The sequence below is a fragment of the Coregonus clupeaformis genome, chromosome 29, assembly GCF_020615455.1.
Source record: "Coregonus clupeaformis isolate EN_2021a chromosome 29, ASM2061545v1, whole genome shotgun sequence".
Taxonomy (NCBI): domain Eukaryota; kingdom Metazoa; phylum Chordata; class Actinopteri; order Salmoniformes; family Salmonidae; genus Coregonus; species Coregonus clupeaformis.
Window position 1 is genome coordinate 10,343,604 of NC_059220.1, and position 23,183 is coordinate 10,366,786.

A 23,183-nucleotide genomic window follows, 5' to 3' on the forward strand; every position below is an offset into this window, starting at 1 on the left:
TCTAAATACATTTATCCAGTTCAGTAAACCTGTTGTGAAAGCAAACTGAAGCTCAGTAGGTGGCTTGCAATGTCCTCCAATTAAATTCCATTATGTTAAACCTTTTGCCGTTTGAAATATAGCCGCAGCTATTTTAGTGGTGGATAGCGGGGTTCTTTTTTCTGCGCCACGCGCGCAGGCAATCAGTCTACATTAAAAGGTGCACGAGGAAGAAAACAAAGTTTGTCAGTGAGACAGGAGAAAGAGACTATTACATGCCAAATACCTCGTGTTAACACAGTTAGTAATGGCTAGGTGGCTAGGAAAGGACACCCACTGGTTCAGTAGCCTACAAGGCAACCTGGTCTCAGAGCAAAACGTATTATATGTTACTAAAAGCCGTTCCACTCCATTTAGTTTGATATGTTAAGTTACAGTAGGTTACATTACATTGGCCTACCAATGTAATAGCGGTCGTATAATACAATACGAATTGTAGGATGTATAGTAGCCTATGTTAGGAATTCCAATTCATATGATATGTTACGAATTCCAATTTGTACAAAATGTTAAGAATTTGCTATACATATGATATGTTAAGAATTCCAATGTTGTTGCTAACGTTAGCTAGGTGGCTAATGCTAACGTTAGCTAGGTCGCTAACGTTAGGTAGGCTAAGGGTTAGGGTTAGGGTAAAGGTAAACATTTAATCACATTTTATTGGTCGTGTACACATATTTTGCAGATGTTACTGCAGGTGCAGCGAAATGCTTGTGTTTGTAGCTCCAACAGTGCAGTAATACTTAACAATACAAAACAATAAACACAAATCCAAAAAATATAAAGAAAGGAATTAAGAAATATCAGGACAAGCAATGTCAGAGTCCGGAATATAAATATATATGTATATGATGTTGTGTATCGACATTATGGACATTATATGAATATAAAAGGTGTGCACAGCAGTAGTTATATAGGATGAGCCTTGACTAGAATACAGTATATAGATATGAAGTGGGTAAACCAGCATGTAAACATTATTAAAGTGACAAGTGTTCAATGACTCAATGTACTGTACATAGGGCAGCAGTCTCTAACGTGCAGGGTTTGATTCCGGGGTAGCCGGCTAGTAACAGTAACTAAAGTTTAGGGCAGGGTACTGGGCTGAGGTTAGGGTTAGAGTTAGGTTAAAGGGTTAAGTTTATGGTTAGGAGAAGGGTTAGCTAACATGCTAAGTAGCAGCTAAAAAGTACTAAGTAGGTGCAATTGAAGTGGCACGGATTATAGTAACATATCATATGCTTTGCTCTGAAACCAGGCTGTACAGGGCCATGCATGGCAACAGGCTTCTTGCCAGTTGGAGCTGGCTGAAGCACCTCTTATTAATAAAAACATTCCCATACCTAGCAGCCAATTTGTACTTAGACTACGTCATCAAATTCAAAGCTGTGCCAAAAGGATACTCCAAAATTATATATTTTAAATAAAAATGACAAGCATACCCCCAGCACCCCACCCCACTCTGTACAACTTTAATGTCATTCCAAACTCAGCAGACCCCATCATGCGAGCCTCTTCAGAAGGAGGATGTGAGATGGGAGAGGGGCCCAGTCCCACATGGCATGCTGCTTCTCAGCTGTCTCAAAGCAGACTTTAGGTTAGCTCAGCCGGACTGCCGGTCCACAGAGAAATGTGGCTAATTAACGTATGTATCAATGAAAGCCTGTGATTGAGATTCTTCGCATGTCCACAGCCTCATTGACAGCCATGCCTGCCTGACCTGGACCTCGTGAAGAGCAGCAGTAGCTAGTGCCTTTTTGTAAAGCAGATGATGTAGCTTTGCATTCACAACGAACGAAAAATAAGTCCTATTTTGCAAGCAAGAACACTCTTGATGTTCAGTATCAACGGAATACAACGTCTTAAAGGGTCATCAAAGCAAATGAAAATATGATTATTATAATACAATTATATTAAAGATAGTATCTCCTAATGTCTGCTTATATAAAGGCTACTGTATTCCTGATTTATTTAGAAGAGTATGTCCATGTAGGAAATCGAGTGCTCCTTTCCTACAATGACCCATGAAATCAGGGCCATTTCCCTCTACATTTTAATGGCCATTTGAAAATAAAACCCTGAATTGTCAGTGGCGGATAATGCATTTTCTAACCCATACAACAAAAAACGGAGACATGACATTTCATGTCTCCTCTCCCTCCGCTCCTCGCCCATTCAGGATGCTGACTGATTGCAGCTAGAGTAGACTAGACTATAGCCATTAAAATAATAATGTTCACAGAAGAAACAAAACCAAAATGAAAAACGAAGGTATAAAAATGCGTGTTTTTGTTCCTGTCAGAGGGTGGGAAAACTCTATTCAGCCGGGCTATGAATGTGCTCTGCGATGCATTTCATTGCTGCAACAATTATGCTGAAAAGGTCAAGTACAGCATCTTGTATTAAGCTTTGCATGACAAGGATCCGTCCCAAGTGGCACCATATTCCCTACATAGTGCACTACTTTTGACAAGAGCTCTATGGGCCCTGGTGAAAAGTAGTGCACTATATAGGAAATATGGTACCATTTGGGACACCAACAAGTTTTATTTCATTTCTCAAATGTCCCTCCGATGCGCTGTTCACACATTGGCTTCAAAAACCAGATAAATGCAGTTTAATTAAAGATTTCTTGCTACCAGTTTGACAATAAGATTTACCAGAGAGGAGGTGATTGCAGTTACAGTGTAATTGTCTTATTTGTCATGCACAGTAAGCAAGGAATGTTAGCTTGGTGTGATGTTAATTAAGAATAACTCTTAGCGAGAAGGCATAAATTAAGTCGTTTTTACAAGTCCTTCCTTATTCAGAATTACATTAAATGCATTGTGTCAAACTGTCTAGAAATCAGAATAGCCTACAAGCACAGCAGAGCAGAGCTACAAAACCGTCTTCAACATCATTGCATTCATCAATCATCAGTCTGTCAGCACAATACCTCAGAGGCAGATTAATAGGCCTATTATCTACATTATCTTTCACGTCTGGGTAGGATTTAGTCTTCATGTTTTTAATTAAATTAACGTAAATCATCCCTGCACAGATATATAAAGACTTTAATGAGTATATATATATATATATATATATATATATATATATATATATATATATATATATATATACATATATAATTTTTGGGGGGACAAAATCTACTAGCCACCAAAAACATTTTTTACAGTGTATATAGGCTGAGCCAATTTATGCTTGATCCGAAAATGTGGTCGGATGACGCAATTGTGGAACCTCCAGAGGGATGCAGAGGCCAAATTGCGCCTCTCAAATTTTGTAACAATGCAGAGTGCTCAGTATAGCTCTGCATTGACATGATTGGTTGACAGTAGGTGAGGGCGGGAGGTCCTGTATAAACACAAACTCACATTCTTGACAACTTCCTTCACAACAGCTCTGTGCTGCTCGGCAGAAGCGCAAGAAGTATGAATGCCCTGACTTCTGTAGAGGCCATATTACCGTAAATGCTGCAAGGCCAATGCAGACGCGGGTTGACCATGTTGAGCCTTTAAGTCATTTTGCATCCAGATGCCGGGCTGTTTGGTGAGTGCTCCTCGCCTTGTGGAGTTCAGCAGGGGCGCAACTTTGGTTTTAGAAGTGTGTGTGTGTGTGTGGGGGGGTATCATTATTTATTTTCTATCCAGTTTTAGAAGTGTGGGGGGGCATCATTATTTATTTTCTATCCAGTCGGATAAACACTCCAAACAGCCTACCCGACACGCTCAGAGGCATCCGCATGGTCCTAAAGCACACCTCGCCTAGTTTTGTATCACATTCCAATTATAAAACTGGGGGGATGACAAAAATGCAATTTCAGAATGTCCCCCGTCCCCAGTGAAAGTTGCGCCCCTTGATTTCAGCACCTTGGACAGCGCCAAACCGAGGCGTACATACAGTATTCCACGCCCTATCCTGCTCCTGACATCAAAGCTGTAGGCCTGTCGGCTATAAGAAAAAAAGAATTTCAGATCTTGATAAGAATCCTCAGTGGTGTTGAATATGATGTAGGCTAAAATGTTAAATGATGTGTACACTGGGCTAATGAAGAGTTCATGGAGGGTACAGGAGTAAAAGGCTTTAACAAAACGTCTTGTTTTTCGAAAAAACAAATAAGCTTATCATTTTTGTTTAAATTGTCTTCAAAACAAACATTGTTAGGTGGCTAGCAAGACTCGTCATTGATCTCACAAATGATCTTATCAAATCTTCAATCTATCTCTAAACAATCAAGGCAGACATCGTTCAGGAAGTTGGGCGGCCGGTAGGGATAGCTGCACTCATCATCGCCCACATCAACCCACTTGTTATTTATGTCCTCCTGATTAATTTATGAGCCAGATTGGAATTAGAGCTTTTGAAAGATATCTGAAGTCAAATGTGTAAAAATATCGAGCTTCAGGCCAAATAGTATGGCACTTTCCAGAACATGTGAAAATTATGTTGGTTTGTTTTGCATGCCACTTTGTTAAAGCTTTGATTACCAAATCTCTTTCTGTTCTATTTTCCCTGATTGTAAATGCATGGTCAAAAGTTCTAACACTGACTTAACTATCGATTGAGGAGCAAAACATTGATGCGTTAGGGGACAATTATGGTTTTCCACTCAGAATTTAACTCCCCTTGATTAGCATTGGATTCATTCATCATAGGCCTACATCTTAGTCTGAAGTTAACCATTCTAACATTCTCCCTTTTTGTTCCTCAACTCAAATATCCTCAACTGATGTGATCTTAATAAAAATAATAATGAGGTTACCACACAGGTCTTATAGGCTGTCCTAAATATAGTGTTGCATTTTAAATGAGAGTAAATAAGGGAAACAAACCCCTAACTCAAAAACACTACATGACCAACAGTATGTGGACACCTGCTCATCGAACATCTCATTCCAAAATCATGGGCATTAATATGGAGTTTGTCCCCCCTTTGCTGCTATAACAGCCTCCACTCTTCTGGGAAGGCTTTCCACTAGATGTTCGAACATTGCTGCGGGGACTTGCTTCCATTCAGCCACAAGAGCATTAGTGAAGTCCGGCACGGATGTTGGGCGATTAGGCCTGCCTCACAGTCGGCGTTCCAATTCATCCCAAAGGTGTTTGATGGGGTTGAGGTAAGGGCTCTGTGCAGGCCAGTCAAGTTCTTCCACACCGAACTCGACAAACCATTTCTGTATGGACCTCGCTTTGTGCACAGGGGCATTGTCATGCTGAAACAGGAAAGGGCCTTCCCCAAACTTTTACCACAAAGTTGGAAGCACAGAATAATCTAGAATGCCATTGTATGCTGTAGAGTTAAGGTTTCCCTTCACTGGAACTAATGGGCCTAGCCCGAACCATGAAAAACAGCCCCAGATCATTATTCCTCCTCCACCAAACTTTACAGTTGGCACTATGCATTGGGGCAGGTAGCGTTCTCCTGGCATCCTCCTAACCCAGATTTGTCTGTCGGACTGCCAGATGGTGAAGCGTGATTCATCACTCCAGAGAACGTGTTTCAACTGCTCCAGAGTCCAATGGTGGCGAGCTTTACACCACTCCAGCCGACGCGTGGCATTGCGCATGGTGATCTTAGGCTTGTGTGCAGCTGCTCGGCCATGGAAACCCATTTCATGAAGCTCCCGATGAACAGTTGTTGTGCTGACGTTGCTTCCAGAGACAGTTTGGAACTCGGTAGTGAGTGTTGCAACCGAGGACAGAAGATTTTTATGCACTCGGCTGTCCCGTTCTGCGTTTGTGTGGCCTACCACTTCGCGACTGAGCCATTGTTGCTCCTAGACGTTTCCACTTCACAATAACAGCACTTACAGTTGACCGGGGCAGCTCTAGCAAGGCAGAAATTTTACTCACTGACTTTTTGGAAAGGTGGCATCCTATGACGGTGCCACGTTGAAAGTCACTGAGCTCTTCAGTAAGGCCATTCTACTGCCAATGTTTTCTATGGAGATTGCATGGCGGTGTGCTCGATTTTATACACCTGTCAGCAACGGATGTGGCTAAAATAGCAGAATCAACTAATTTGAAGGGGTGTCCACATACTTTTGTATATATAGTGTATGATTGCCTTGAGATTAGGAACTAATTGCTTTTGGGTTGATGGAGATCTTGGGATGATAAAGCCAGGAGGACTTGCCGGAGTTGTATAATGTGACCGTCTAAAGACAAGCCTTAAAGAGAGCGATGAGAGCACACACGCTTCCAACAAGTCATTCTAAACAGCTACAAGCCCAACACAAAGACCACACACCGTGCCACAGACATGGTAATGTAGCCTGAGCCTCTTGGGGCTCTTCCTGAACAAAACAAAAGCACACCAACAAATACCTAATACAACGCTGTTCTGTTCTATCTGCTGCTGCTGCAAAGATGTCGTTTGAAAATGTCCCGAATTGTCACTAAGTTAAAGTTTTAGGTAAATGGTAGGACTTTAGAACTATAGTACCAGATCACAATAAAAAGAGGGACAGAGGATTTCATCTCTTTGAAAGTTGAAGAAGTTATGGAAATGTGGGGATTTACCTTTTTTAGGGCTATAATCATAAATCAGTGTAAGTATTTGTGAAATATTCAGACTTCCCTCTAAATGAACAGTGCAAAAGGTCAGCCAACTTAAATTCCATTATGGGATAGGCGATAATTGTGTCAAATCCTTTGTAAGAGTGCTCCAGTGTGATCACTGAATAGTAGCTCTATCAAATAATGTATTGAAATGGACAATACATTGGCATGTATTAACTCAATACAATTATAACCAATCAAGTATTGATAGCCTACAATGTTAATTAACCTAAATAATGAAAATATTGGTAAATGGATGGATTGTAAAAAAAAGCAAACTTCATTCGTTTGCAGAAAACCCCAAGTTCTGCTTTTACCCATTAAGCACGTTTAGGCTAAAACGGCAGGTGGGTTGAAAATGCGTCTTGTGTGCTTTATACTTTCCTGGGAGGCAGCCACAGCCAGCCACTGCACAAAGATGCTCTCATCTACAGCTTGTAGATAGGGAGCCTATTGGGGAAGGACAATTCTGGGGGCTAGAGGTTGCAAGATATAATATCAAACATCACATGTAGAGCAAATAGGACCTGCAGAGACTGGACAATATCATTTATATAGAGAATAATCGACGAAAAGCTCTATTGATTGATTTAATGACTCTTATAAATGAAAAGTAGAGAGCCATTACAATCAGTGCCTCTTTCAAATCCACGCACACTGCTGTGCTATATGGAGCAAAGTCTCCACAGTAAACTGGACGTCTGTGCACTGTTAATTGCGTTGCCCATTTCTGAATTTCGATTGGTATTTCAGTCTTAGTCTAAAACCTCAAAAAATAATGCTTATTCAAAACTATATTTAGGGAGATAAAGTGAACGGTGTTGATAGGTTAAGATTTAAATACCATGCAATGACGTCTGTAACTGAGCCAATATATAGATACCAGCGACCTGTGGTTACAGCCAGGGCAACATAACTGCACCTGTGCCATAATGGTGCAGCCGTTGTAATGGGACGCTACTATTCACCTCCCCTCGACGAAAGCTCGCGCTAAAAAAAAACAAAAAAAGATGGCGATCAAGGGCGTGCTTCCAACAATGACTTGCCATACTAACCCCACGCTGCAATGTAGCCAGAACAGGCATTGCACAGAACCACCTGGGCCCTTAAAGTCTTATCCAAATCAATAAGCTATATTGAAAGTCAATTCTTTTTTTCATGAACAAGCTGCACAAAATAATTTGAGATAACGATACACAATCTGAAAAAATTAGGTTTCATATTTCCTTTAGGTCAAATGCACAGTAAATGAACATGTAGGCTTGAACTAAAATGTACCATTGGTTGGCATGAGTCTGAAATGCTGATGATGTTTGCTTGCTTGAAAGCTCATTAAAACATAATAACCGAGTTTACTACTTCTCTCCACATGATAGAAGAGTTTGAGAAGAGTTTGATATAGCTCTTCAAATGTGTGTACAATTTGCTGCTTACCCAACGAAAATGATTGCGGCAGCCTTCTGTTAATTGTATTTTACTTTCTTGGACGCTGAAAATACTAAGAACAGGCTCCTCATGATTTCTGTCACATCTGTTTATAGCATAAATATGCGAAAGATCATAACGTAAATATAATGTCATAAGTGGGCCTAACGCATAAAATAAAGAGCACGAATATAGTTTAGCATTCGTACTGAAATAATTACAGTATTTAGGGGCCCAGTGCAGTTAAGACTAAAATTTTTTGAGATAGCCCTTTTGATCTTTGTTCAATAGTTTATATTTTGCAGACTTAGGAAGGAGCACATATGGCTATTTATGTAAAGCCTAATTATAAAGACTACACAATATTTGCAATTCCCATAATATCACAGTAATATAATAATAATAATAATAATAATAATAATAATAATAATAATAATAATTAGTATACCAAACATTAAAAACACCTTCCTAATATTGAGTTGCACCTCCCTTTTGCCCTCAGAACAGCCTCAATTCGTCAGGGCATGGACAAGGTGTCGAAAGCGTTCCAATGCTTCCCACAGTTGTGTCAAGATGGCTGGATGTCCTTTTGGTGGTGGACCATTCTTGATACACACGGGAAACTGTTGAGCGTGAAAAACCTAGCAGCGTTGCAGTTCTTGACACAAACCGGTGCGCCTGGCACCTACTACCATACCCCGTTTTGTCTTGCCCATTCACGCTCTGAATGGCACACATACACAATCCATGTCTCAATTGTCTCAAGGCTTAAAAATCCTTATTTAACCTGTCTCCTCTCCTTCATCTACACGGATTGAAGTGGATTTAACAAGTGACATCAATACGGGATCATAGCTTTCACCTGTATTCACCTGGTCAGTCTATGTCATGGAAAAAGCAGGTGTTCTTAATGTTTTGTATACTCAGTGTATAATATCATACTATCAAAATAGTTGCAAGTCTTTTACATTACAGCTAATTTACAAGAACACACAGCTCCTCCCACACTATGGACATATGGGTCCGTCTCACACAATTCATGTGAAATGTACCATTTATATGTTAAAACCTTCTCGAATCAATTAAGAACCACAAAATCTCTGCCCCACTGCATGCAAATGATACCTTGACGAGCCATGGGCCATCCTCAGTCAAAATAATATCTTATTTGATAGGCCTAGATTGAAGACTCCATCCCACTTGATATAAGCAAATTATATTCAACTTCTAAAATGAAAGACTGCAGGCTATGTCATTGCATTTAGAATCGTGTTACTCTTCTACAACATGCCTATGTTCAAGTTTGCAAAAAAATGATATTTGGACTTAAGTAGGCTGTAAAGAAATAGTGACCAAGACGTAGCCTATAAACTATGGATTCAGAACAATGGAGTAAAATTGGTAGGGCCTATCCAAAGTTTTTGTGCAAAGATATAGTTAAAAGCAACTTATCAATACCTTATCAATACGTAAACAGTGGATGGTGGTGGGTAGCCTACGCTATTTTCCTTTCAATCGCAGTTGATTGATTATTGATAAACGTAGGCTTACCTCTGATAAGAAGAGAAGAGAATTTGTCGTGCGAAGTTATTTGAGAAGAATACCGTTGTTTGGCCAGGGATTTGGTCGATAAAACGTTCTTTGAGTCAGTGCGTGTTTGATCTCCACTGTTAAAAAGAACGCCTCGAGACCTCACCTAACTGACTCACCCAAACCAGAAACAGTAACAGGCGCGCGGCCGAGAATGCAAGAACGCTAGAACCTAAGGGACGCCGATGGCACACAAAGGCCTGGCCTGAGTTTACTCAGCTTGATCCAAGTGATATAGTGTGTACACCATTATCCATTGATACAACACTTAGTAACAACGATTTCGATCACACCTGGTCAAAGAACAGTCTTTCATTAGTCATGCATTGCTTAAAATCCATTGTTGTGTGCAGTTAACATAGTAAGACAGCAAAAATAATTTTGGTCTAAATTGAGGCCTACTGAGTTGACCAACAAATGTGGCCTATAGACAATATCATGCATTATTAAATTAATTATCATCATCATCTTTATTATTATTATTACTACTACTACTACTACTATAATAAATATAATAATCATAATAATAATATTAATGTACTACAGTTAAAGGCCTATAGGCCTATTCGTTTTCTGAAAATAATTTCACAAGGTTTCTCGTAGGCCTATGTATTCTCTGAAACAGTATACAAATCAATTTCAATAAATGGATCTGAATGAATTTTATTTCCATAATTTATTAATAGGATTGTTTGGCTGTATTTAAGTAATATCTATCTATATAAGTTACAAGTAAATAAAACGTACAAATACCGATGGAACTCAAAGAACCAACCACAAACCGTCAATAGCGATAAAAACTTTGTAGCCTACAACAGATTGCTAAAAACTATATATTCAATTCAAACCTTTTACAGAAATATACAAGCTACGTTTTACTTTAAATTCTATTAGAAACCAGAGCCTTCTGTGAAAAAAATGGAAACGCTCCCACAGTTTTTCTATTGAGATCTTTATCCCAATGACCTACACACAGGAGTAGGTCTATGACCTATTGATGTAGGACTAGCCTTGTATAGCTTCAGTATAATTTACATAAATAACAAATCCACCTTCAAAGCGAAGATTGAACTCGCACATCCTCATAACTTCGTCTGTCGAGTTTCTTTCTTCCCTCTTGCTGTCCGCATATCCAATTACATTTTAGAAGAAGAGCATGAACTAAAATGCACCAAATGGTGTTGTTCAAAATGTACACAAAGTACAGTTTGTTTGTTTGTTTGTCTGTTGAGTGACTTTGCTGCAAAAGTGTTGTATGTGTGTTTGTGATCATAGTTTGTCTGGCTGTCACCATGTCCTGCCATATATCAGATCACCATGTCCTGCGGCATAACAGATCACCATGTCCTGCCATATAACAGAGCAGAGCACTGCAGGGCCGTCCCGTACTCGGCGCTGGAGGAGTTCAGGTGAGAGAGGCCCGCTACCTGGGTCTGGAGAGACGGCGGGCTGGCGGAGTGATGTGCTAGGTCTGGAGAGTGACCTGCACTACCCACCTGTTGGCTCTGGTGCTGACCTAGGCCTGAACCGTTACTGGACATGATCATAACATTGGCACCTTGTTGGTGGGGGGCCTGGACAGTAGTGGTGGGAGTGTGGGCACTGCCTTGGCATGGCTTGCCATCTTTCACTAATACAGGCACGGCAACCCGCCGAGGGGAATGCTGATGACAGGAACTACTCTCCTGTTGCATCTGCTGCTGCGACACTTTGTCCTTCGCTTGCCTCTTCATTTTATACCGGTGATTCTGAAACCAGATTTTGACCTGGGTCGGGGTGAGGTGGATCATGCTCGCCAGATGTTCTCTCTCAGGCGCGGAGAGGTACTTCTGTTGTTTGAATCGCCGCTCGAGCTCGTAGACCTGAGCCTGAGAGAACAGCACGCGCCTCTTCCTTCTCGGGGTGCTCGAGAGCGGGCCCATGCCTTTGCCCACGTCCACTAGCGAGCCAAGGCTGCCCATACTGCCCATGTTCATGCCCGAAGAAGAGCCCATGAAGCGCGAGACTGAAAGCAGAAATAGGCAATTGAGATGATTATGATAATAATGATAATAATAAAACAATTATAATGCTTCAATCATTTTAGCCATAACATAAAAATACACAATGTGAATTAATTTAATTTAAAACGTATAGGCATATAGCATTCATTTTAAACATAAAAGCTAACATGATCATGTTAATCATAGTTCTGTCTCCTAATGGAACAATTACTTAACCATAATTTGTATTTGAACTGAATTATATAGTTGACAAAATATTTGATGTAGCATGATCGATTGCCATGAATTGACCTTCAATCTAAAGAATAATAGGCTAATAACTCATTCACCCCCCCCACGTGACACGTGCATGGAACCAACTCATAATAGAGGACAAACCAGCAACAGCTGTCTTTGTTATATTTTCGCACACCCTCGTGACATTAAAATACATTTTTATGAATATATCATAAACTGAAAAAGTTTACAATTAATTAGCGTTCTTTGAAACCAGTCCCCTATCCATTGGTCAACATGGTAGTGTTGGTAGACTGGCAAAAAGGCACAGCACGTTGGGTGAATAAACTCAATAAACCAAACACTCCAAGGTAAACCGAGATAAAGGCCTATATGTATCTGTTACCGGGTGTAACATTTATTTTAAATTGACAAATCAAATCACCCCCTCTTGTTGAAACAACATCAGTATTCTTGCAAAAAATAACTGAAAACAACACTAAAAAGTTTAAATAATTTCCCTGACTCACTTCAGTGCAGACCAAAGCATATGGCTCTAGTGTAGACTAGCTTATATGATAATGCGCTACCAAAAGCTATACGCTCACCTGCCCGGCTTCATGCAGAGTAAAACTCAAAGGTATAGCCTACTTACTCGTGGAGAATCGCGGGTCTGTGTTGGCTCCGTACCAGCCGGTGGCCGTGGCGCTGCCTCTCATACCGTCCTGGTAGGGCGTCAGGTCGCTCATGTTCCCCAGGTTGCCGTTACAGTAGCCCCCCATCGCGGTGTGTGACAGCTGGGACACCCCCGTCGCCGTCATGTGGTAGGCGGCGGACACCGTCCCGTTATGGCCCATGTGGTGCTGCTGCATGGCCGCCTGAGACACCTGCGGCTGCCGGTACGACGCGAGAGGTAACCCCAAGTTGTTATTCTCCATACTTACTTTCTTGTAGCTCTCCTCAAGAGGACTCAATATATCGGAAACAGAAAAAGGAGTCGTATGCCTAGGGCTCATCGACATTGTTCTTGGGCTGTTGGAGAGGGGAGAAATTAGAAGGCTAGGCAATCTCTCCTTCTGTTTTTTTTTTTGGACCAAAGCCCCTCTCTCTCTCTGGTTCCTGTTGTCTCAACGTCGATCTTTGCTAGATGAACACGTAGGTAGGAGAGTCGCCTGAAGTCCGCCTTAATTGCATTGAGTGGGAGCTGAGTTGAGCTGGGCTGAGCTTGGTGCTGCTGGCTTTCGTTTGTTTTAGCAGGGTGCCAGGTTTAAGCCAGAGGCGGGGCATCACCAACTAGGGCAACAATACAACGCAGCTCTATCCTCCTCTCATTGCACCCAAGTCATAATTTGACTTACGTGTTGGGCAAGCTACAGCATGAGCTCTGCTGTTGCTCCACTCCCACAAATCCATAACCAACGTGCATGTATATACATGTGTATTATAGGCTATTGATAGCAGGCTACTGTAGTAGCAGTAGGTCGGTGGGTTATATATACTGTCGTTTGTGTGTTGTCGTTGACAGTAATGGTAGCAGTGGGCACAGGCACCGCATTTTATTAACTGTAGTGGTGTTTACTAGGACCTCTTGATGAAAAGGGGCCTAGACGGACTTGAGAGTCTCAGAGCTGGAGAACCCACTCTGCATGCTTACCAAATGACAGCCTATTCCCTATTTAGTGCACTACTTTTGATAATGTTTCACAATTGCTGGTCAAAAGTAATGCGCTATATAGGGATGTCATTTAGGACACTTCCTCTGTTCTCTGAGAAAAGCTTCAACTAGTGACTTTTAATGGGCGTAAGAGGCTTCTGGTTGATTGCAGACTTGTTTTTGCATTATGCTCGCATCGTACTCAGACATGTAAAAGTGCACTTGGGAAGGAAATTGACGGATAAGTAAATAAATACACATCCGCGTGTTAAGTGGCAGCGCGTGAATGATTAACCCCTTTCCTATTTTATATCATTGTTTGGGCTCGAGGAGAGAGAGAGAGCTGTGAGAGCAGCGTGTCTCCCCAAATCCAAATTCAGATGCTCCACTCGTCGTCTCAGATCAGAACCCCATGCAGCCAGTCAAAATAAAATGCGTTTCAGGAGAGACTCTAAGGTAAAGTTAACGGCGCTCAACTTAAGTAGCCTACATCTAGGCCTACTCTCCTTCTGCAGCAGTAAGCAGGCAGAGAGGGAGAACCACACCACGCCAGGTAGCCCTCCTCAGTGAGCCGCCTCTCGCCCTGATGCTCAAGGAACCATCATTATCTAACTCAATCAGGTTTCTCTTGGCTGCGTAAAAGTCAAATGCGCTTTGTTTTCCCTTCACCTTTCCAATGAAATGTTATAATACCACAGGGCGAGGCCGCAATCCGGGCATGTCCTAAATCTATGTGCTCGTAATTTGAATATTGGTAAACGATTTTCATGTCAAAGGAAGGAATATTTGCTATTTGCTGTAGTTCCAGTTACAGGCGCTATAATCAGTATTTTGTTCAGTATTTTGCTCTCTTTATTCAAGGAGTATGACAAAAATGTTATATCAAAATTAATTGAAAGAAATAGGCTAATTGTAGCTAATTTTGCATTGTTGAGGACATTGAACATTTATGTAGGTGAAATATAAGAACAATAATTCTAATTCTAATTCCAATAATAATAATAATGATAATAATAACAACAGACCCAGTTTGTATGTACTGACTGTTTGTTTTAGTTTTTGTTGTGACTTCAGTAATGTCTCTCCTGCTTTTGGTTGCTGTATTATTATGTCAGTAAGATGACCAAATACATGCTTTTTTCATATTTATTATTTAAGTAAGGAAAAACAAAATGATAAAAAACGAAAGTAGAAAAACTAAACGTATATAGCTACAGGGAGTAGATACACTTTTATCACTTGACACCACAATATACACAACTCACCTAACTCACCCACTATGAATAATAATAACTATTATAATTGTTATGGCTATTGTAACAATTATTATGAAATTATATGAACAAGTATCCTACTTTACTGTATACAACAATAACAATACTAATAGTAAAAATATGGTTATCACTATTACTAATATATTAGCTACTTTTACTATAGGCTACTAATAATAACGTCATTATCATTACTGGAACGGTGTATGCGCTCACTAACTGTAAGTCGCTCTGGATAAGAGCGTCTGCTAAATGACTAAAATGTAAATGTGTTTGCGTTGTGATCCTCATCTTCAATAGGCTTTTCAACCTGAATGGGTAGACAGTCAGGGCATGCATGGCCTATAGAGCTACCGTCGACCCTGCTTAAGCCGGCATGCTGTTGTGGAAATTCATTGGTTAGGATAAATATGAAATATGGTATGATAGGATATGATGTTGGATGGATATACACTTTGTAGGTGCACATTTCGGAGTGCAAAGGCAATACATCTGATATTGCTATTTAGGCCTACCTTATAAATACCAGATAAAAAGTGTAATTTCCAAGATATTTAGGAAATGACAGATGTGGTAATAGTTATATATTGCAGTCCTTGTGTCAGTGCTTTGTCCTTACTGCAGTGCACTCTGGAGTAAAATCTCCGTCTTTATAAAACGACAACAAAACGTTCCTTGATGTAATGTCGAACAGAACACATCGATTAATGCAGGAAAGCAGAACAGTCCCTTGTTGATTAGAATGCAAGCCTAAATTATGTAAATGTGAATGTGATGTAAATATTTTCGATATCGTGGTCCAGGACATACATTGGATTTAAGAAAGACAGCAAGACAGCGTCTTCTGGTGGCGATGATGGGAAATAAACCGAAGTATTGAATGTCTATTATCGTGTCAACTTTACACAGTTTAGTCTAGTTTTTATCACAATTTTGAAAAACATGGTCGCATCTATTTCTAACAAACCAAAGTGTTTAGACGGAGGGTGTAATTTCTTGTTGCATTGCATTGAGCCATTTCGCATACTGTTGAATGGAAATAATAAGATATCACAGTAAAGGAAACAAGGGTGAATATTGTGATTCTCCCTCTTGGTTTGCTTACTGCAAACTGAGGAGAATCGTGCATAGTACCACTTTTGCGCACAAATCGCTCATTGATATCAATGCTTAAAAACCAAATTAAGCACGCACATATCAATAATATGCCATTTAGCAGATGCTTTTATCCAAAGCGACTTACAGTCATGTGTGCATAAATTTTTACGTATGGGTGGTCCTGGGGATCGAACCCACTACCCTGGCGTTACAAGCGCCATGCTCTACCAATTGAGCTACAGAGGACCACAGAGGATTCTACCTAAAGTGAACCACAGCAACACAAAACAGTTTCCACTGCAATTGGTTACATAACTAATCTACACGTATACCACGCATTCATCAAATTCATCCCAATATCAACATCTCCTCTATGGCACTGTAGGCAACAACATCCATTGCCATAGCGCACGTCTTCACCAATATTATCAAGGAGAACCGCATTTTACAAGAAACAATAATCTCATATCCCGTAGGTGCTCTCAATAAATAATTTATCGTAGACAGGTGAGCGCACTTTACAGTGATACTTCAGCTGCTCCACGTAGGAGGCCTACATGCAATTACGGGAAATTAGCATCATAACGCGTTTCCTCTGGGATATATGCCTTCCTTAATTGCTGAATTCCAAAAGGCTTTCTTAATGATCTAAATCAGGACATCTTTTCTGTTCTGGAACACGGCTATTATGGTCAATTAACGTTAATTAGTCCAAAATGCTCGCGCTAATTCCTCTGGAATAATGAGCAGACTTTGAAGTGGGGCGTGGAGGGGGCACCAAACCTTTGTTCCTTGTTCACATTGTTGTTTTGGAACTGATCGTTCATGGGGCGTCATACTACTGAAAACAATACCAAGAAGGGAAATAGCACACAGGCTTATAGACCTACGGATCAGGTTTGACGATCATTGACAACGTTTACATGTACACCGATATCCCGTTATTATTCGGGATACTCTTGGCCAGGTCGCAGTTGTAAATGAGAACTTGTTCTCAACTGGCTTACCTGGTTAAATAAAGTATTCTGTTTTTGAGTTGACGCATATAAACATCATATCCCGTTTACAATAACCCGAAAAAGCTTGTATCCCGGTTATGAGAAACCCGTTTAAGATGCCTGGGATATGCTGATCTAAGATGGGATACTGTGGCATGTAAACATCTTATCCCGTTTAGTGTTGTTTTTGCGGTCTGCGCAGGCTCAGTTTCACATATCATGGGTGTTGTGTGATGATGGTTTCATCTGATTGTCAAACAAATCACTTCAAAAAGTAGGCTACCTGTGGAGTTCGATCCACCATAATAATTCCATAATAATTTAGTCTACTATAATTATTTTACTATAATTTACTACTGGCAACATATTATAATTTCCGACATTTGGTTGTCAACTGTAGTTTGATACATAACTTGTTGCCCCAGAAGACTAAATAAAGTAGTGCTCACCAGAATAATGTCTTACATCAATAGAATTAAAGTATTAGTATGTAGTTAACATTAGTAAAGTTGTCTGTTTTGTTTAGGGACCGGAGAGAAAACGCAATCACTCCAAACCAGTGGAAAGATAGGTCCTATGCAAAATGTCCAAATGTCATCCGTTTGACCAGTTTTAAGGAAATGAAAAGCTGAGAAAACCACGAATCATGTTTATGATAAGACTTCAGTTTGTCTTGGGTGCATATTTAATGTGGTTGAAATACTGTCTGCTTGCATAACAGTGTCAACGATAACAAAATGCATGTAGTTCAGTCCTTGAGCTGTTCTTGTCTATTAATGTTCTGTATTATGTCATGTTTCATGTTCTGTGTGGACCCCAGGAAGAGTAGCTGCGGCTTTCGCAACAGCTAATGGGCATCCTAATCCCAAATACATTACATGCGCAGTCGCATTTTCTCGAGAGCTGCTGAAATAAATAAATCATATTTCTCCGCTCCTGTTCCAGAGACAAAATTAACATTTGTTGCATAATTTCACTGCAAGAAATGCATAGCCTAATTCTGCAAGAGTTCATATTATATTAAGCTCCATGTGAGAGGTTATAGGCCCGTAGTCATAGCCGGGAGAAGTAGCAGAAGGCCCTGGAAAATCTGAATAAAACAATTGTATTCTTTTTTTATTTTGAGGAAATGTTTTTTCGTTTATTAGAGCTACTATCCATTCACTAACTGTAAGTCGCTCTGGATAAGAGCGTCTACTAAATGACTTAAATGTAAATAAGAGCGTCTGCTAAATGACGTAAATCTTAAATTAATTATATGATGCTCTACATACATGTGTTGAAGGAAAACGCCAGCTGATGGAAAAATCTATATAATGTGTTATCCTGCCATCTAGCGGTGGTATAGCCGACCCACATCGTTAATGCTATCCGGAATCCTTGGGATGTCCTAACCTTAACCATTTTAAATGTCAACGTCAGAGTTGGGACGTCCCAAGGATCCCAGATAGAAGGACCCATCAACAAGCCTCCAGCTGTAGGCCTACCGTCAAAACAAGTGACTGTGGCACCACCAGTTGCTTGAATGGTTGCATGCATTTCAGTGGGAAACGTCTCTCCGAATCAGTTCACCCCTTCACCTGAAGATGGGGTCCTTGATGCGACTAAAGACACGCCTCACCAAGGCCCAGACCAAGAGCCTTTGACAACATCTGGAGCTCCTGCTGAACTCCACGAAGGGTCATAAAATGGCAGTCCTACCCTAATCGAATGTTAGTGTTACATTCTTGTCCTCATAGATTTTATAAAATAATTTCATGTTTATCTCATGAAAATTCTAATAGTTATATTTTGAGAATTTCAAGAGTCTATGTGCGGCATGTAATTCGGACCCTGCATGTCCACACTAAAACACCAGACTCAATAAACCCATCATCAAGACATCGGTTAGCTGCATTCAAGTTACTACCACTTTAGCTTGGCATCCCTGACTTTCTCCTCTGATTGCCTCTGTTGAGTGAGAGTTGCCCTCCATTGTCACATGACCCTTATGACCCTCAAATGATCTCTGATGAAAGACACTGGGGTTTCCAAATAAAACCGGGAATCTTCGTAATACGAAGCATTACTAAGATTAGAAGCTTGGGTGCTGGGGTGTAACAAACATAGGTGCAGATAATTAGGCCTGTAATTTTTTTGCACACAAGGTTGCAGATTTGTTTCTCCATAGAGAAACACTACACACGTAGTTTAAATAAGAGCCAAGAAGATCTTGGATGTTTCTATCCCCTTCTGAAAAACGTGAAAGAAAACAATAGAACATTTATGAATATCCTGGTGATCCACAAATCTATTATTGTAATATTAAATGAAAGAGGATATTCTGCCAATAATTTGATTATGGGTTTCAAACGAAAGTCTCAGATTTAAAGTACAGAATCAAGGGTAACATATTCAATATTTTTAGTTATGATTGATACATTTGTTTGCCAATTTCAATGTTGTTATATTTTCAACTAACTTGCATTCAGAAATGGAAAGTCTAGTGAAGAGGGGAAGAAGAGATGGAGGGATGCATGGGGAATATCTAACCAAGCATCCTATTCAAAGAAGTCGTTCTTCTACCCAACTCTAAAAACCAATGGCAACCTCATCCTAAATGCCAGTCTTTGTCAGCCTTAAAACCCGCCGTGTTCTAAAACGCCATTGTGCGGTTAAACCTCATAAATTTGTCGCGGGCACTGATTAAACATCACGAGAATTGAAACACTAAGGATTTTGTCTAGGTCCCTTTTGGAAGACAGACAATGGTCCATTCAGCTAGAGACAACCACACAAAAAGAGTGTTTAAGGGGAGATGCATCGCGCGGAGGGGTTCGGTCAGTCCCCTCCATATGTGATGCAAGGTGGCCCGAGCGCCAGGGACAATAGACCTGGTGACAGGGACGATGCGCTACGAGAAAATAACATCATGGGGTCGTGAAAGCGTGAAAATTAACCCATGTTACCACAGAATAACGCATCTTCCATTCCAGTCACCCCCCAGACATATTTCACTTCCATCAATGGAATAATAAAGGACGGAGAGAGAATGAAGTGAAGTGTTTTACCCCCTCACAGATTCCGGGACCTTTGACTGCTTCAAATATGGATTCTAGAATCAAGTATCAGAAGATGAAATCTGATATTTCAGTGTATGGGTCCAATCCTAAAAGCATTAGATTTCTCCTCCTAAAATTATATTTTTATGGAGCAATGAAAGCGTGCATCGAACTCCTAATTTCCCATGAGAAGGGCCAGTTAAAGGGACCATCATAATTTAATATTTATGTGAATGTCTACCAACAAATAACCAATTATGAAATAAAAGTGCAATACCCTGAAAAAGCCTACCATATAAGTTGTTCGTATTATTACTGACACATTTTCTTATTTAAATAGGCCCATCGCCATGCAGTCCAGGCCTAGACCTAGGCCTTCTTCGGTTTCATTGCCTATTATTTTCTAATGACGTACATATAACATTGCAAAAACGTTTTGCAAACCTCGTTATAAACTATTGTTGCAGAGTGATGGATGTGATCAATTTATGCTTCACGTTGCTTGCACGTTTGTAGCCTAGACCAAAACTACTTTCTGTTTTAGCGTTTTGTTTCAAGAGAGAACGAGAGAGTCCTATGACTAGAACGAGAGCGAGGTGAGCTGAATAGTCGAATGTTTACCAAGTATTGTTATGCTCAGTGACATCCAGTCTTTAGAGTGTGATTGTGTTTGCTCAGCTTTAGGGTTTGGTAGCTTTTTACATGATAAAAGCTCACATTTCTTGGTGTTTGTTTCTTATTCCTATAGGTTCCTCTAAGCTAAGACTTTCTCTTATTTTTTACTAAAATGATAAAAAATAACACGCACTGGTAAGATGCAACTATGTTTAAGCTATAATCCTAAATAGTGTCAGGAGTTTGATAGGCCTATATCTATCTTATCGGATGGTGTACCTCTCAATACATACCCCAAATAGCTTTATTGCAATGCATTTCGTTGTGTGCAAAAATGTATAAGATAAACTATGTATTCGTAATTCTATAAAAACACAAAACATGTTATCAAACAACATAACGATTCTGTTCAATAACATTTTCAGACAAAAGTGAAAAACGTCATATTTAAATCAATGAAATCCTTTACTGTCCTAGTACTTTTGACAAATGCCATGGTGTAGATTTGAAATTCATACAAATAACTGAACATTGAAAATACTGATAAAATATAGGCTACACACAAATCAGTCCTACATACACCACATTATCCAATTGGGGAAACAAAACCTAATCTAGGAGTAGAATGTCCATAGGCCTACTACCTGATTACAATACACTAATATCGAATTTTATCTTTCGAGAATATCACTCAATACATTTAATAAAATATCAAAAATAAAATATGTGAATAAAAAAATTATTACTGTACTTAATAGTACACTTTTAAGTACCTCGAAAAATAAGGGAATTCAGAAAACATTTAAAGTGGTTATAAGTGTTCCTCTACGCATAGTCCTCTGGTTGATATTTTATAGTCACTTAAAATAATTGAATTGAGCTGAATCGTTCAGAAAGTCTCTCCAAGCAAAGGTGTGTCTGGACGCTGCCGGGCTGGCAAGGTGCTGGTATTGTTGCGGTAGAGCGAACGGCGACGGATGCTGGAAAGACTGGTACCCAAAACTGAAGGGTGTACCCGGGGATGTGGTCTGTCCAAGACAGCCTCCTTTCTCCGTGTCAATGAAACAGGCCTGATAAGGCTTGCCATCCCGAACTAGGATGGGTACCACTACTCTGCGCAACATATGCGGTTGGATTATGTCTTGTGACGCTCCCTCTGCTCGTGACCTCTTCATTTTGTACCGGTGGTTCTGGAACCAGATCTTAATCTGCGTCGGCGTCAGGCCGAGGAGATGGGCAAGCTGCTCGCGCTCTGGTGCTGACAGATAGCGCTGCTGACGGAAACGCCTCTCGAGCTCGAAGGTCTGGGCCTTGGAGAAGAGCACGCGGCACTTCTTCTTCTTCTCGGCCTCAGAGTCCAGAGAAGACTCATCTGACTTGGTAGAGTCTGGGGCGGTCTCCAGGCTGCCCTCATCTGAAGCTGAGGAATTAAACATTTTGTTATTACACTGATCAATAAACCATATAAACAACTCACGATATACAATATCACCAGAAATTCCAGAATATAGAGATTTTTAAATAACAGAAGGATTCAATAGACTAGAATTAGACTACAAGTCTCCTTATAAAATGTATCCAACAATTACTAGTTAATTGGATACCAATTGGAGTTCATAAAACAGCCATGTTGGAAATCGCAGTAATGGATGATATGAAGTTGTGTCAATTTAGGCAAGACCCATATTTACATTTGTACATTTTAGTCATTTAGCAAAAGCTCTTATCCACAGCGAGTTACATTTAGTGTATTCATCTTAAGATAGCTAGGTGGGACAATCACACATCACAGTCATAGTAAGTACAATTTTCCTCAATAAAATAGTTATCAGCAAAGTCAGAGCTAGTATGTGTTATGTGTTTATATGGATAATATGAAGTGGTTATCTGTTTCTATGCTCACGTGTCAACCAGGGGGACTTACAGAGACAAAGGCTCCGGTCGCTGTCCATCCAGGAGGAGTAAGGGGAGCTGGAGCAGGAGTTACCGGGGGAGGGCTGCACTGTCTCGGCGTCATGCTCAGGCAAATCCAGGATGCTCCTCACGGAAAAACTGAACTTTGCAGCACCAGCCATTGCTTCCGGAAAAAACAGAATCCTTGTGCATAAAAACTATCCAAAGGATACCGTTGGTATAGGAGTAAAAGCGATGTATCAAGAAATGGCTAAGCACGCGCTGTCAGAGTCACAGACGACCTAGAACACCCTGTCTGTGTTGGGACACGAGGCAGTGCAGTGTTTGTATAAACAGTACTTCACCCACTTATATATCCTCCTCCAGCACGCTAAGTACCTGAATGATTCGAGTGCAGTTATCCAATGATGGCAGGTGTGAACCCGCACAGAAGAATAACACCGTTGCCTCAACAATGGCGGAAGGAAACACTTGTCATCATTACAGATTCGTCCCGTATCGTTAAAAGTGGTGACCAGATAATGGTGATTGTTGCAGCTGAATCACATCTTGGGTGGCAAGTGACAACAGAGCCCAGTTTCGTCACTCCCCCCGTCAAATTAACATGTCCAATATTTGCATACAAAGTGAGCAATTAGTGTGAAGATGTCCCTGAGTTGGTTTAACTAATTTATTTATGGCTGTGCAGCCTATAGTCATTACAGGTATTTTGAAATGACTTGAACAATCATGTTGTATATCATGTCCCTGAAATA

General features: G+C 40.4%; 2 protein-coding genes across 2 annotated transcripts; both read right to left on the bottom strand.

The window, feature by feature from the left end:
- Positions 1-10,169: 10,169 nt before the first annotated feature.
- Positions 10,170-13,261, bottom strand: LOC121544298 (homeobox protein Nkx-2.1). Its single transcript, XM_041854213.2, has 2 exons — positions 12,493-13,261; positions 10,170-11,623 (listed from the first exon to the last, which is right to left on the bottom strand). The coding sequence occupies exons 1-2, from the start codon at positions 12,857-12,859 to the stop codon at positions 10,956-10,958; spliced, it is 1,035 nt and encodes a 344-aa protein (XP_041710147.1). The 5' UTR covers positions 12,860-13,261; the 3' UTR covers positions 10,170-10,955.
- Positions 13,262-20,980: 7,719 nt separating this feature from the next.
- On the bottom strand, positions 20,981-22,933 carry LOC121544299 (homeobox protein Nkx-2.8-like). The gene is made up of 2 exons (XM_041854214.2): positions 22,439-22,933; positions 20,981-21,934 (listed from the first exon to the last, which is right to left on the bottom strand). The coding sequence occupies exons 1-2, from the start codon at positions 22,587-22,589 to the stop codon at positions 21,372-21,374; spliced, it is 714 nt and encodes a 237-aa protein (XP_041710148.1). The 5' UTR covers positions 22,590-22,933; the 3' UTR covers positions 20,981-21,371.
- Positions 22,934-23,183: the final 250 nt, after the last annotated feature.

Excerpts from the sequence above, each read along its gene's own strand:
- LOC121544298 (XM_041854213.2), bottom strand. The coding sequence starts at position 12,859 with ATGTCGATGAGCCCTAGGCATACGACTCCTTTTTCTGTTTCCGATATA. Across the intron at positions 11,624-12,492 it reads AGACCCGCGATTCTCCACGA|TCTCGCGCTTCATGGGCTCT; the intron begins GTAAGTAGGCTA and ends TTCTGCTTTCAG.
- LOC121544299 (XM_041854214.2), bottom strand. The coding sequence starts at position 22,589 with ATGGCTGGTGCTGCAAAGTTCAGTTTTTCCGTGAGGAGCATCCTGGAT. Across the intron at positions 21,935-22,438 it reads CGACCGGAGCCTTTGTCTCT|CTTCAGATGAGGGCAGCCTG; the intron begins GTAAGTCCCCCT and ends TTAATTCCTCAG.